Source organism: Saccharomyces eubayanus, chromosome XIV, assembly GCF_001298625.1.
Source record: "Saccharomyces eubayanus strain FM1318 chromosome XIV, whole genome shotgun sequence".
NCBI classification, from domain to species: Eukaryota; Fungi; Ascomycota; class Saccharomycetes; order Saccharomycetales; family Saccharomycetaceae; genus Saccharomyces; species Saccharomyces eubayanus.
The window spans coordinates 81,596-94,537 of record NC_030973.1 but is presented as its reverse complement, the minus strand read 5'-3'; the positions used below and the strand labels follow the sequence as shown (position 1 = coordinate 94,537).

At 40.0% G+C, this 12,942-nt stretch overlaps 6 protein-coding genes and 1 non-coding gene across 7 annotated transcripts; 2 read left to right on the top strand and 5 right to left on the bottom strand.

The window, feature by feature from the left end:
* Positions 1 to 385: 385 nt before the first annotated feature.
* DI49_4463 (gag protein) lies at positions 386 to 1,747 on the top strand (the record flags this gene model as incomplete). The annotated part of the gene is made up of 1 exon (XM_018367487.1): positions 386 to 1,747. The coding sequence occupies one exon, from the start codon at positions 386 to 388 to the stop codon at positions 1,745 to 1,747; it is 1,362 nt and encodes a 453-aa protein (XP_018219611.1).
* A 753-nt stretch (positions 1,748 to 2,500) lies between these two features.
* On the top strand, positions 2,501 to 2,572 carry DI49_4462. Its single transcript has one exon. It is a non-coding gene; the product is annotated as a tRNA-Gly (tRNA).
* Positions 2,573 to 2,714: 142 nt separating this feature from the next.
* Positions 2,715 to 3,587, bottom strand: CUS2 (U2 snRNP complex subunit CUS2; the record flags this gene model as incomplete). Its single annotated transcript, XM_018367486.1, has 1 exon — positions 2,715 to 3,587. The coding sequence occupies one exon, from the start codon at positions 3,585 to 3,587 to the stop codon at positions 2,715 to 2,717; it is 873 nt and encodes a 290-aa protein (XP_018219610.1).
* A 429-nt stretch (positions 3,588 to 4,016) lies between these two features.
* Positions 4,017 to 6,824, bottom strand: SEC21 (coatomer subunit gamma; the record flags this gene model as incomplete). The annotated part of the gene is made up of 1 exon (XM_018367485.1): positions 4,017 to 6,824. One exon carries the CDS (start codon positions 6,822 to 6,824, stop codon positions 4,017 to 4,019), a length of 2,808 nt encoding a protein of 935 aa, XP_018219609.1.
* Positions 6,825 to 7,396: 572 nt separating this feature from the next.
* CAF40 (CCR4-NOT core subunit CAF40) lies at positions 7,397 to 8,566 on the bottom strand (the record flags this gene model as incomplete). The annotated part of the gene is made up of 1 exon (XM_018367484.1): positions 7,397 to 8,566. The coding sequence occupies one exon, from the start codon at positions 8,564 to 8,566 to the stop codon at positions 7,397 to 7,399; it is 1,170 nt and encodes a 389-aa protein (XP_018219608.1).
* A 1,607-nt stretch (positions 8,567 to 10,173) lies between these two features.
* PCL1 (Pcl1p) lies at positions 10,174 to 11,013 on the bottom strand (the record flags this gene model as incomplete). Its single annotated transcript, XM_018367483.1, has 1 exon — positions 10,174 to 11,013. The coding sequence occupies one exon, from the start codon at positions 11,011 to 11,013 to the stop codon at positions 10,174 to 10,176; it is 840 nt and encodes a 279-aa protein (XP_018219607.1).
* A 604-nt stretch (positions 11,014 to 11,617) lies between these two features.
* Positions 11,618 to 12,682, bottom strand: RFC3 (replication factor C subunit 3; the record flags this gene model as incomplete). Its single annotated transcript, XM_018367482.1, has 1 exon — positions 11,618 to 12,682. One exon carries the CDS (start codon positions 12,680 to 12,682, stop codon positions 11,618 to 11,620), a length of 1,065 nt encoding a protein of 354 aa, XP_018219606.1.
* Positions 12,683 to 12,942: the final 260 nt, after the last annotated feature.

Genomic DNA, 12,942 nt, shown 5'->3' with positions numbered 1-12,942 from the left:
TTATTTTCAATCTCACGATCATTCTAGTAACCTAGCCGTTGAGAAAACTACAAAACTTGAACTCTAGTTGTTGGAACATGTTAGTGTTGGAACTGTTGGAACAAGATTCAACTATTGTCCATCTATTACTAATATATAMGGTGTTAAAAGATGACATAAATTACAAGACCAGTAAGTTAAGATTTAAAGTGTCGTCGAAATTAATGGAAGCTGAAGCGCAAGGATTGATAGTGTAATAGGATCAATGAATGACAACATATAAAAAGAGGAACAGAATCATTTATAATATTATGCAAAATTATTGATTCCTCTCTGTGGATTCCTCAATCCATGAGGAGAATCTCTTGTATAATCTATATACATAATATTATAACATTAAGACAAAATGGAATCCCAAAGATCATCATACAATTTAAATGGTTATTATGGTAACGCTCGTGCTTCGGTTACTTCTAAGGAAGTCCAAAACAATCCAGATCCGTTAGACACTCCAGCTTCCACAATTCCTGATTCTGATAAGGATTCCACTAATGTTAACCCACATTCATCGGCAACACCTGATACATCAGCTGTGCCAGGGAATCATCATCATGCATCTCCTCATTTTACTCCAGTGCCATTCCCACATTACGTGCCGTACTCGCAGTATTACATGATGCCCCCCAATCACGCCACCGCCTCAGGCTGGCAATATTATGGACACCCATCTATGATGCCGTATCCACCTTATCCAACACCGTCTGTGTACTTTCCATCAGACGCCCCAACACTATTACCACATTCTCCATCATCATTGCGCTCACCTTTGAGTGAAAAATTACCTGAGTCTGACAAAAAATTACCTGAGTCTGACAAAAAATCGGAGCAGCGTCATACGATGACTTCTGCTAAGCCATCGATCTATGAAAACGTCAGACCACCACCGATCCTAACTTCAAAAAACGACTTCCAAAATTGGGTAAAGTTTTACATCAAGTTCTTACAAAATTCCAATCTGGGTGATATTCTTCCGACTGAAAACGGCAAAGCCTCACGTCAAATGACGTATCAAGAACATACCTTTATGTACAACACTTTTCAAATGTTTGCTCCTTATCAATTCTTACCAACTTGGGTTAAAGATATTTTGACAACAGACTACACAGACATCTTGAAGATTCTTTCTAAAAGTATTGAAAAATCAAAAGACGAAAATCAAGATTTACATGATTTGAATGCCATTACTAATCTGAAATATGACGGAAGTATACCCGCAGACCAATTCGAAAGCGTCGTTACAAATCTTATTGAAAGACTAAACAAGAACGGCCATAACATTACCGAAAAATTAGGTTGTGCCCTCATCAGACAAGGACTTTCTGGCAAATATGAATCTTTACGTTTAGGACATCGATATCAAAGAAATACGACTATTGCTGAGTTACTACTCGATATCGAAGACATTTACACAGCACAGCAGGAATTGAAAATAAGCAGGCATAATGCTCCGAGACCTTATAGTGATAATAAAAACACTACTCGTACATATCCAACTTCAAATGATGCTAGAGTTGTAACTCGCAATTCTAAGACAACCAATCAAAAGCCTAGGACAGCCAGAGTTCGTGACGTTGCTACAACCAATTCCTTCAGAGATCATAGTTCGAACACCAAACAAACATATGATAATTCTTCTAGAGCTAATGACGCCTCTTTTGACACTTTGAATCTGTTTATAATTAGCAGTTTAGTAAGTTGTAATAATTAAAAATAAGCAGTTCTTTTTTATTATTATAAGAGAGGTATAAAACACACGCTGATTGGTTATATAAAACCTAATGGTTCAAATATGGTTTAGGCATTATTAATGAGTTATCAGTTATAACTCATCTGCTTATATACTAATTCCTGATCGATTAATAGATCTTTAATCTTATCTTCACTAATTACCAGATTTGGTAATTTGTATCATGATGAAACACTGTATATAAATAGTAGTTAATAACCATTTAAGTTGTACGATGATCTTTGGGATTCCATTGTTTCTTAATGTTATAATATTACGTATATAGATTATACTAGAGATTCTCCTCATGGATTTAGGAATCCACAGAAAGGAATCAATAATTTTGCATAATATTATAAATGATTCTGTTCCTCTTTTTATATGTTGTCATTCATTGATCCTATTACACTATCAATCCTTGCGCTTCAGCTTCCATTAATTTCGACGACACTTTGAATCTTAACTTACTGGTCTCGTAGTTTACGTCATCTTTTAGCACCGTATATATTAGTAATAGATGGACAATAGTTGAATCTTGTTCCAACGGTAGTAATATATTATTACTATTATTCTGATTTCAGATTATGTCCCATATTAATGAACGAGTGTCTGAATACAACTATTCCAACACGTTCTAATATTACCAGCAAACAATCTGAACTGAATGCGGTAAACGATATTTATATTCTCTCTGCTACAAATAGATAACGTACCTCATTACATTTCAATAATCTAGGGCGGTTAGTGTAGTGGTTATCATCCCACCCTTCCAAGGTGGGGACACGGGTTCGATTCTCGTACCGCTCATTTTTTTGTTTTTTCTGACAATTTGTCAAAAAAATTGCTAAGCCTATAATGGCACTACCTCATATTGTGGTACTTTTCTTCTTATTTGTTATATCGTATTTGCCTATATGTCTACTTCAACACTTAAGATTAATAGGAGTAGTTATCTCTCGCCAATCTCTATCAAATCATCTTCCACATCACTTGCTTCACTCTCGCGATTGATTTCTGAAGCATAATCGTCTCCTAACATGAATGTAAGTAACTTTTGGCCGTCAAAATAACGTCCATTCATGGTTTTACAACATTCTAGGGCATCTTTACTTCTCTTGAAAACAACAGTTGCCTTTCCTTTATCGGTAGATACAGAAAGGTTGTCCACTTGGCCAATTTCCTGAAAACCATCCAACAGATCTTCTTTTATGTCATTGATGTCGTCTTGTGTGTACTGTTTATAAATATCGAACACATTGGCAAGTACCACAGTTCGGTCAGCTTTGGCCAGGCTTTCATCGTCATTATAGTCTACAGTCTCCCCATCATCTTTGAAGTTAGTTGGTTTCAGTCTTTTTACTGGTCGTTCTGATTCGCCCGGCGCTTTGGTACTATTTTCCTTGTTGTCTATATTGATACTCTCTCTGTCATCGAATTGGGCTCTCTCTACCTTGATTTTCTTTCCCAAGAAATTCGACTCATTCATCATTTCAATTGCTAATGTGACACTCTCTTCTTTAGAGTAAATAATCAAAGCATCTCCTTTGGGAATACCTTTATCGTTCACATATAGCTTGCAATGGGGTTTACCATCCCGATTCATTCTTATTACTCCATACTTGGAAAACTGTTCCGTCAGTTCCTCTTTTGTTATCCTTTCCGTGGGAAGATCTGATATATATATTGAGCTAGTCTTGGAATTGTTCTTGTATGCGACGTCTCTCTTTCGGTCATTACTCCCTTTTGATAGCTTCCTTTTAAGCAGCTCCTCCTTTTTTAAAATTCTTAAGTTTTTTTTTAATTCTAATTCGTCAGCATCCATATTTACCAGAGACAACGTTGTTACGAGTGTTGAATATCGCAAGAATCTTAACGCGTTCCCTTAGGTGCAGTATGCCCTTCGAATTTGTCTGAGTCCCTTAACGTCGTTTGTTTGTTTTTTTACGAAGTCACAGAGCCATTTTTCAGCTCTGAAGATGCCTTGCCTTCATCAGATAATTTTCTTTTGTAAAATTACTATAGTATTTTTTTTTTAAAGATTTCTTTATACAAAGATTACATAATTTATTCTTCGTGTGGTGATGATCCGTCATATTCTATCCGTTATTGTTTTGATTTCTTATTGTTCTTGTTCTGAATCCCTTCATTTGTAAGTACTTTTGAAAACTTATACAGCTCTTTGGGAAATACAACCGATAATGATGGAATGATGAAGGGTGGGAAATATTTGAGATAAATGTTTGATGATTTACTACATCAAGCTATTTACTAGATCAGAACACAACAAGCTGTCTTCACCCTTACCATGAACTTTCAAAGCAAGGCCTTTCGAGCTCTTAATCATCTTGATTTGTAGTGCCACTTTGGAGCCAGTTAAAGCACTCTTACCATATAATTTTAAGACATGGGAATTTGAGTCGCTTGGAGCAAATTGAGTACTTTCCACTGGCAAGCAGCTACTGTTTAGGATAATCTTGTCAACAACTTCTTGTATGGACAAGTCTTCTTGGATATTAAAAACAGCAATTTCTTCAGCCGGTAATTCATCAAATGTAGCAGAGAAATTACCTGTGAAAGAACTCTTAACATAATCACCAGCACTCAAGAAAATAGAATCGATTTCGTACTCATCCTGGAAACCTTCATCACCTTCAAATGGTTCATTAGTATCAGAATTTATTTCCTTCGTTGTGAATGTTAGGTTGTTTAGGAAACCCTCCATTACAATTTCATCAGATTTATTAAATGCAACGTAGCATGCTGCTTCTTCGGATGGTAGTAGCCTGTCTACTTGTAAAGTAAATAATTCTTCTAGTACAGCTTCATCAGAATTTTCTGGAGAGCAAACAACAGCAACATTATCCAGGGCAATATCTGTTAAAGTGTTTTTGATATTGAATTGGAAAACAACGTTATCTTTGAATAGGTGTTTGATACCACTTACCACGAATTCAGCTTCTGGCTCAGTCAATGAGATAGCCCTGGAACTATTTACTAATTGACCGAATGGTTTAATTTGTTCAATGGATAACAATTCGTCAGCATACTTCGTAGCTAATAAATCTTCCTGGTGGTCATCCAAGTTTGGACCAGTGAAGGACTTGGCATCTGCTCTTTTTTCCGAAGCAGCACCGTCGGCTTCTGGTATATCATCCGAGGTTGTTTCTGATTTTTGGTTGAAGATTTGTTCTTGCTTTCTTTTCAGATTTATTGCCTTCATTTCGTCCTCGGTAAACTTACGAACTTGCTTAACGTCAAACGCAGTAGCAAACGAATCATTATTGGAGGAAATATAAGCGTTCAGTTTGTTTTCTAATGATGGAATATCGTAATAATATTTGGATTCAATTAGATTTTGTGCCACAACATCTTGTTTATTTCTAGCAGAATCGATGAATTCGAGAGCAATAGTAGCTCTGTCCCTAACTTCATCATCTTTATCATTAGCGATTCTCTTCAATAAACTTATGATTGATTCATATAAAGTAGGATCGTTCTTTGTTAGAGCAAATTTGGATAAAGCTACCACAGCAGCGGATCTAATGATAGAATTCTCCAATACTACTCTGTTATAAATATGTCTAACATATAACGATGGATTTGGAGCTGATGGACCTTCTTTACCCAATAGATGTAATATTCTTACAAGTATTTCGTTGAACTCACAATCTTCAATGAAGTCACACAAGTTTTCTAAGGCAACTTCTTTAGATTGTGGAACAAATGAAACAATATCAATCAATGCTTCAACGATACTGTTTTTGAATTTGAATCCACCTTCACTATTTTTTAAAACGTCGATTAAGAAATTTAAGACAGATTTCCATTCTTGTGGGAAGTTTAGCGATAAGGTGCGAACAGCGTCAATGATAATGATCTTAAAGTCATCACTAACATCGTGAATGAAATTAGTAATGGTGGAAATCAAAGAAGATATATTCTTGGAAGTACCCGTTTTCAATAAAGTGGTAATTGCATAGGTCGAAATGTTTCTATTAGGATCGTTGATTAAAGATTCTAATTCAGGGTTACAAACGACAATCTTTTCAGGTGAAACCATAGAGATTCTATTTAAAACTCTCAATGCAGCAAATCTAGAAGAGACGCGAGGGACAGTCAATAAAGATTGCAAAGCAGTAATGGCAGCTGCATATAGTTCTGGAGCGACTAAGCGCGAATTGCGGATAGCAAATGAGGTGATTGATTTTGCTGTTTCCAACTGAACAGATTCGAATTTGTTGGAAAGCCAGTCAGATAACAGTGGTCTAAATTGATTGAATAATTGAGGATCTCTACAAATCAAATCGTTAACAATCTTGACTAGTTCTACTTTGGCCAGCTGATTCTTCATGGAGTTGTTTTCAGAGAAGTGTCTAACCAATTTCAGTAATGCCATCTTATCAGTTTTCTTCAATTGGTAAAGTAACCCAAGGGCATGATACTGGGAGATATAAGTAGAGTTTGGGTAATATTCGTTGCCAGCATGTTGATTTGGGAACTGCTTCAAATCCAGGACAGCTTCTTGAGTTTCGTTCGTAAATCTCTTGACAGTGACTTCTGAAATCGGTAACAGATGGTAAGAAGTACATAGTGCTGCCGAAGAAATTGAAGGGTGTCTACTAACCACGGCACTTTTCAGTAATCTTTCGGCTGAAAAAGCGGTAGACTCATCCAAGACATAAGTCAATGATCTGATAGCATCAGGTTTGATCAAATCCGAACCATTCTGAACGTCCTTCATGATCGAAGAAGTGGCCATCAAAACGTCCTCTGAAATTCCACTCAATTCCTTAATTGCCAAGTAAACAGCTTGCCTCAAAGAATCGTTTTGGTGTTGAAACAATTTGGAGATGGAGAAAAACAGTGCGGTAGCTTCATTTTGGGGGAAGGTTTCGCCTTGAGCCAACAGTCTTAGTAAACGTGAAATCAGCAAACGACATCTCTTAGAATTTACAGGTGATTCATTAAACGTGTTCATACAATCCTGATAGATGGTCATTTTATCCGGCAAATCGCCAGAGCTCGAGTTTTCGAACTTTTTGTACGTATGTGCAGACATGATAATTCACTTAATAACTTAGCTTTGCCCCTTTTCTTGGTCCTATTCGCCTGTTTTGTGATGTTGTGTGTTATAATCTGTTCTAGTTGTTTGTGAGCTCACTTGGGATGCTGTAAAGAACAAAAAAAAACAGGTTTAGCGGATTAACTCAAGAATCAGAATGGTAACGAGCGCACACGGTTCCTATCTTGCACTTATTCGTGAAGAATTGCGCTCTCAACAAGGCAACTCGTAACCAAAAACGCCTATGTATGTTTTCATTGATCTTTGAAGAAACCTTTAGATTTCGAAAAAAAACAGAATCGTGCTTCGTGGCGTCGTGGCGCGTGACACAGGGGGGCGTTCCCCGGGTGATGTACAAGGCAAAAGATAATAACGACAGCAATTTAGAGATACATTCGTCTTTTGTAGACAAACCGTAATAAAAAATGGGTAAAATTGATACATTTTATGCGTATAAATATAACTATACAAAATTAGGAGAGATGAGGAAGTGAAACTAAAAAAAAAGCAAGGATGAAAACAGTACAGGGAATAAAAACAGGAAAACAGAAATATATCTATGGGATGCATCATGAGGTTTCTTCGTTTAGCGTCAACAGCAATTGCGCCAAACATCTCTTGGACCCGACGTCGTCTCTTAGCACTTCGGTGAAAGTGTTGTCTCTCAACTTGGCGGGCAATACGACTTTCAGCAACCTGCGTGCTTCCAAATCGTCACTCAATCTTAGGTAGCATCTGATAATGTGCTTCAGTAGTCTTCCCGGTGGCGTACTCACGGTCAAATGCTCCACCATATCCTTCAACACATTAGTGACCGCGTAGAATCTTTCCAATGTAGCACAGATGTATTGCAATCCGACATCATCCAATAGGATTTTTTGTAAAATGAAAATCGCCACTGTTTTAGAGAGCTCAGATGAAGATTCCATAATCCTTAGGCATAGCGGTACGATGTCGGTCCTGAGCAAAAACGTTATTACGTCTTGTGAGTCATTCTTGACCAATGCACCTATCACCCCCAATGAGGTCAATCTTAAATACTCGAATGTCCTCTGCCTCGAAGTCGTATTTAAAAAGGGGAAAAGAAAGAGTGGAATGTGAGCCTGGAGGAAAAGGTGTTTGGTCTCTGGATGCGACGCAACGCACTGTAAAAGAACCAACGCGTTGCAGACACGATTAGATAAGTTGTTGGATAGCATTTGAGGCTGCAGCATGGGGTAAACAGAGATTATTTCGTTCAGCAACGAAGTCATTACACCAAACGAAGACCAAAGAACCACAGCAAGGTCATCGAACTGTTCTCTTTTGCGACCAAGTTCAAGCAACGCTTGTTCCTTTTGGGGGCCGTATGTCAATTGACAAATCCAATGGTACACATTAGGATCATCTAATGCGTGTATTGCGCCTCTACTATTGGCCATGTTCATGTTGCCACGGGCAGCATTACCATCGTTACTACTGCTGTTGTTGTTATTGTTATTGTTGTTATTACCATTATTGTTATTATTGCCRATGTTGTTGTTGTTGTTGTTATTGTTGTTGTTGTTGTTATTATTGTTATTGGGAGTATTGTTCATTAGCATTGGGCCACCGCCAGGGATTTGTTGGTTCATGCCTGGGCCCATTGACGAAGGGACTCCGGGCATAGGCATCGATCCTGGATTGTTTGCAGGGGGTCCACCGGCACCCATATTTATGCCTGTCCCAGAGCCATACATTGGCTTTTGTGCTGAGAACATGGTAGGTTACTCAAGGATTTCCAGTTGCAGTCGGTGTTGCTTCAAAACACAGCGTAATCTCGTAACAGTAAGCAGATACACACAGTGCGCGCAGGTAGATGGAAACTCGGAACTTCTCGGATACAGGCGCTTTCTAACTTCTGTCCTTAATGCGTTTGAAGTTTCTTGGCAACCTCTTCTATGCGTAAATTACTTTAAATTGAAATTTGCCTCTTCGTGTTCGCAGCAAAATTCTCAGGACGTAGAGGTGTGTGGGTGTAATATTTTCTTAAATGGCTGCTGCTGCAATGCATATGCAAGCAAAAGCATATTCGCCTTAAGATATAGATGATTTTGTGAAGGTGCTGTCAATGACAGGGCTAGCATAATGCAAGCAAAGGAGCGTAACAGGATGCCATCATTTTATATATATCTTTTGCGCCACAGACGTGGCTTCAATTGTTAACATAGATGAATAATGGCAAAACCGATAGGCTATACGTAGGAAATATAGATGGGAGGTATACTTGTGTCTGTATTTACATTTCCCAGTACATCATCGATTGATATGGATATTCTCATCTTGCAAGAAAAGAGAGAGAGATGTTCTCGTAATTTTAGATAATTGCTTTTTTATTTATTGTTTTGCTTTAATGTCACGGTTTTGAAAGGAAAATAATGAAAGAAATACTCCCTAATTAGAGGAAACTAAAAAATAATACAAGACATTCGGTATTTTACCGTCTAAAGAATCTGTCTGGTGCTGTGATACGGTGGCAGTTGAGAGTTCCTAGTGTGCGTTGATATAACATAACTGAGCCCCGCGTACATACAGTTGCAAATAAAGTGCGATGCAGCACACAGCTTAACGTAAGTCACAGAGCGTTTCGGCTCGCAAGCACTGTTCTACAGTTTACAAAGATTGAAAAATACATAGAACGTATACTAATTGTAATGAACGGATTCACGTTGACAGTTTGTTCATAATACACTTGCAAAAGTGAAAAGAATGGAAATAAAGGGAAATGGATCAGAAATTTGGGTATACTTAATGCTTCATAGGACGCCTGAGTACATCTGGCGTCCAAGTTCAGACTGGTGCACAGCTTTTTTCTCGTCATTTTCAATTTCCCTTTAATATACATTCCACTTGCATTTTGCGTTATAAGTATTAATACGAAACAAAATGTTAATGCCTTTGATAGACTTATCAAAGAAGAGCCCGATTCATATGAGGATGGTTGGTTGTTGTTATGAATCTATGAGGATGAGAGGGAGTAAGAGAAGTGATGGGATATAGTTGAATATAAGTCAAAATAATGCTCGCTTTTTATACTTTTCGGGGAGGATTTCTTCCTCTTTTTTTTCCTCTACAGAAAGCGTCACCCGGATGGCGTTCAACTATGGCGCAACTAGTTAGGGCTTAACACTGAGTCTATTGCTAGCATTACTATTGTGCGTATACTGCAGCATATTAAACATCAAAAACGATTCTTAGAATTAGTATTAATTGCTTTTATTAGGTATCCTTGTTTATGTAAATATGTAATATATTAAGTATCCGTTGACTTTGTTCTATCAAAATCTTTTGTATCCCACCAAAGCCACCAGGGGCTGTCTTGTTGCTGTTAAAACCCATGCTGGCTCATGATCTGTTCCAGATCCCAACTTTGTCTGTTGACGTTGTCGTTCCACCTCTCCACAGACTTCACGTAGTTGCTGTTGGTACGCGTGCTGTTCGGTATATTGGTGACGTCTTTCAGCCTTCTTAGGTCGTTACAACTGTCAACAAGCGTGGCAGAACTTAGGTCCGATGCAATAGACACGTTTCTTTGCTTTTCGTAAAGCTTGAATCTATTGTTGGAAGCGATAGGACTTGTGCCTGCACTGGCCCTCTTGTTCATGGCCATCATCATGCCTATTCTCTTTCTTTGGTCGCTGGACCTCACCAAGTCCTGCTTGATGGGCTCCAGTAGAGGCTGTAGATCCAGGATCAAGTCTTCAGTGTCGACCCTGAGGTCCCAGTTCAGCAGCTGCAGCAGCTGTCTTTCCATGAGGTTGATATCGTCTAGCGTGAAAAGACCGTCTGTGTACTTGGCCCAGTGCTTGTTCAAGGGCGAAGAGTCGTTGTGGAACTTGGCACTCAGTATCAAACAGGCCAAGAAAATACGATGGATGGTGGAGGGCAGCCCAGTTGCGTCCTTGGGAAGGATGCGCTTCAGCTTGTTCAGATAGCACACGGCAGTGAGCAGCGTGGGCGTGTACACATTGGTGTATCTGACCAGTCTGGTGATGAAAGTCATCAGCGATGGCAACCTGGCCACGGGCTTCCCGCCTGGAGAGCAGGGAGGCGTTGGGTAGTTGCTCGAGGGCAGGACCCTCAACGTGGTGTCGGTTAAGAATTTTATTATGTCGTCCGTGACTGGAGACTTGAGCAGAATATGTAGAGCTTTGCTGTATTCACACATGTTGATGTTGTTAATAATGTTGTTGATGTTGACAATGGACGATTGCTGCTGTACTCCGGTCAACACACCATCACAAGAACGCAAGACAGGAATCCCAATCCTCTTCACCACGCCGGCCCAAGGGCCTTATATATGTTTTACCACCACCACTGCATTATTCCAATTGTTCTTCTACATAACGCCAAAATTCTTTCCCACAGCCATATCGCCTTATTTGGCTCCCGACATTTCGAGCCGCTTTTGCGTCGCACGCCTCCGCGAAATTTTTCGCGCCGGACGCGATTTTTAACACGAAATTCTCGTTCGTGCCGACGTTACCCCTTTGGGAAACACTGCCCGATCCGGTAAGCGCAAAACGGTAAGCCTACGATCTGCCTCTCACAAGGCCTTAGGGAATTAGAGATAGTGCTCCGTCACGTAAGAGGAATGCTTCTTGCAGCAGCGGTTTGGCGATTCGCATCCCGCCATGAGCGGGCAGACGCCAATTGATTTACGGTTTCCGGTATGTAAATGAGAGACGGATATTTGTTTCTTTATTGCGTGTTGTGTGTGGTGTTGCACAATGCAGTTATGTACATAGTGTATCTATACATACATATTTTGGTTATACTTTAGCCTCGGCAGCTTCGTGCTCGAAGCTGGTTTTAACGGCGCCGATGACGGCGCTGCCCTGGATCTGGTCGTTGCCCCCCTTGGATATGGAGTATTCGATGTCGGCGAGCCTGGTTAGCAACTGCACTCTTGTCTCCTCGCTTTGCAGGTCGTACTCCTCTAGTATCTTTACGATGCCCTCGATCAGGTCGATCAACGCCAGGCCTTTGGCGCTACGTATCTTGTTCAGTGTGTAGTGCGCGGTGCCCCAGTCATCCTCCAGCATCGATTTTAGCACGATCTTAAGGTCGGCCGGCCTTGGAGCCCCGCAGCATTCGTAGATGACATCGTCGCTGATCTCTTCGCTGTCAGGGTTGTCTAGAGTGGCCTTGCACGATTGCAGGACGTTCAACACACGTCTCATGTCACCGTTGGAAAGCTCTATCAGAGCTTTTTCCGCGTCCGGCGATAGTTTCAGCTTCTCGTACACCAACACGTTGGCTATCCGGCGTTCAATGGCCTCCTGGGGCAAAGGTTGGAACCTGAACCGCGTGCACCTACTCAGCAACGCAGGAGTAAGCTTGTGTGCGTAATTGGCCAAAACGCAAAACCGTGTGTTCTTGGTGTACCGTTCGATGACTCTTCTCAATGCGTTCTGCGCGGCATTCGTCATGGCGTCTGCCTCATCTAGTATGATCAACTTGAATCCCTTAGAGAAGATCTGTCTTGTGGAGGCGAAGTCTTTGATCTGGTTCCTCACCACGTCAATGCCTCTATCGTCAGATGCATTTAGCTCCAGAACCATGTTAGAGTAGTTCTTTCCGTATATCTCACGCGCCAGAGCAACGATTGTAGAGGTCTTACCGGTTCCTGGAGGCCCGTAGAACAAAAGGTGCGGCAACTTGCCCTCGTCTACAAATTTACGAACCGTGGTGATCACCTCGTTCTGTCCATAAACTTCGTCCAGCGTTTCAGGTCTGTATTTCTCGACCCATGGAAGGTTCTCTTTGCTCTTCTTGCCCGTATTTATTGACATCCTTCCCTGAATCCGTCTTGTTGGGGTATCCCTTCCTTGCATTCGTCAAATTTTTGAAAATTTATTCATCTCATATTCATTTATATATCCTCTTTTTTGTTTCTTAAGAAAGCGCGTACTGGAAAAGCAAGAAAAAATAAAAGATTGAAAAAGCTACATTAAGTATCTTTCGATGCGATGGCGTTGAGCCCTATACTTTATTCTTGGGTAAACTGCTAGCGTAATTAAAAGGACCGCTGTACTGCCTTTCGTGATCCAATAACTAAAACTGGCTGATCGCCATATTGACTAATAGTATCAGC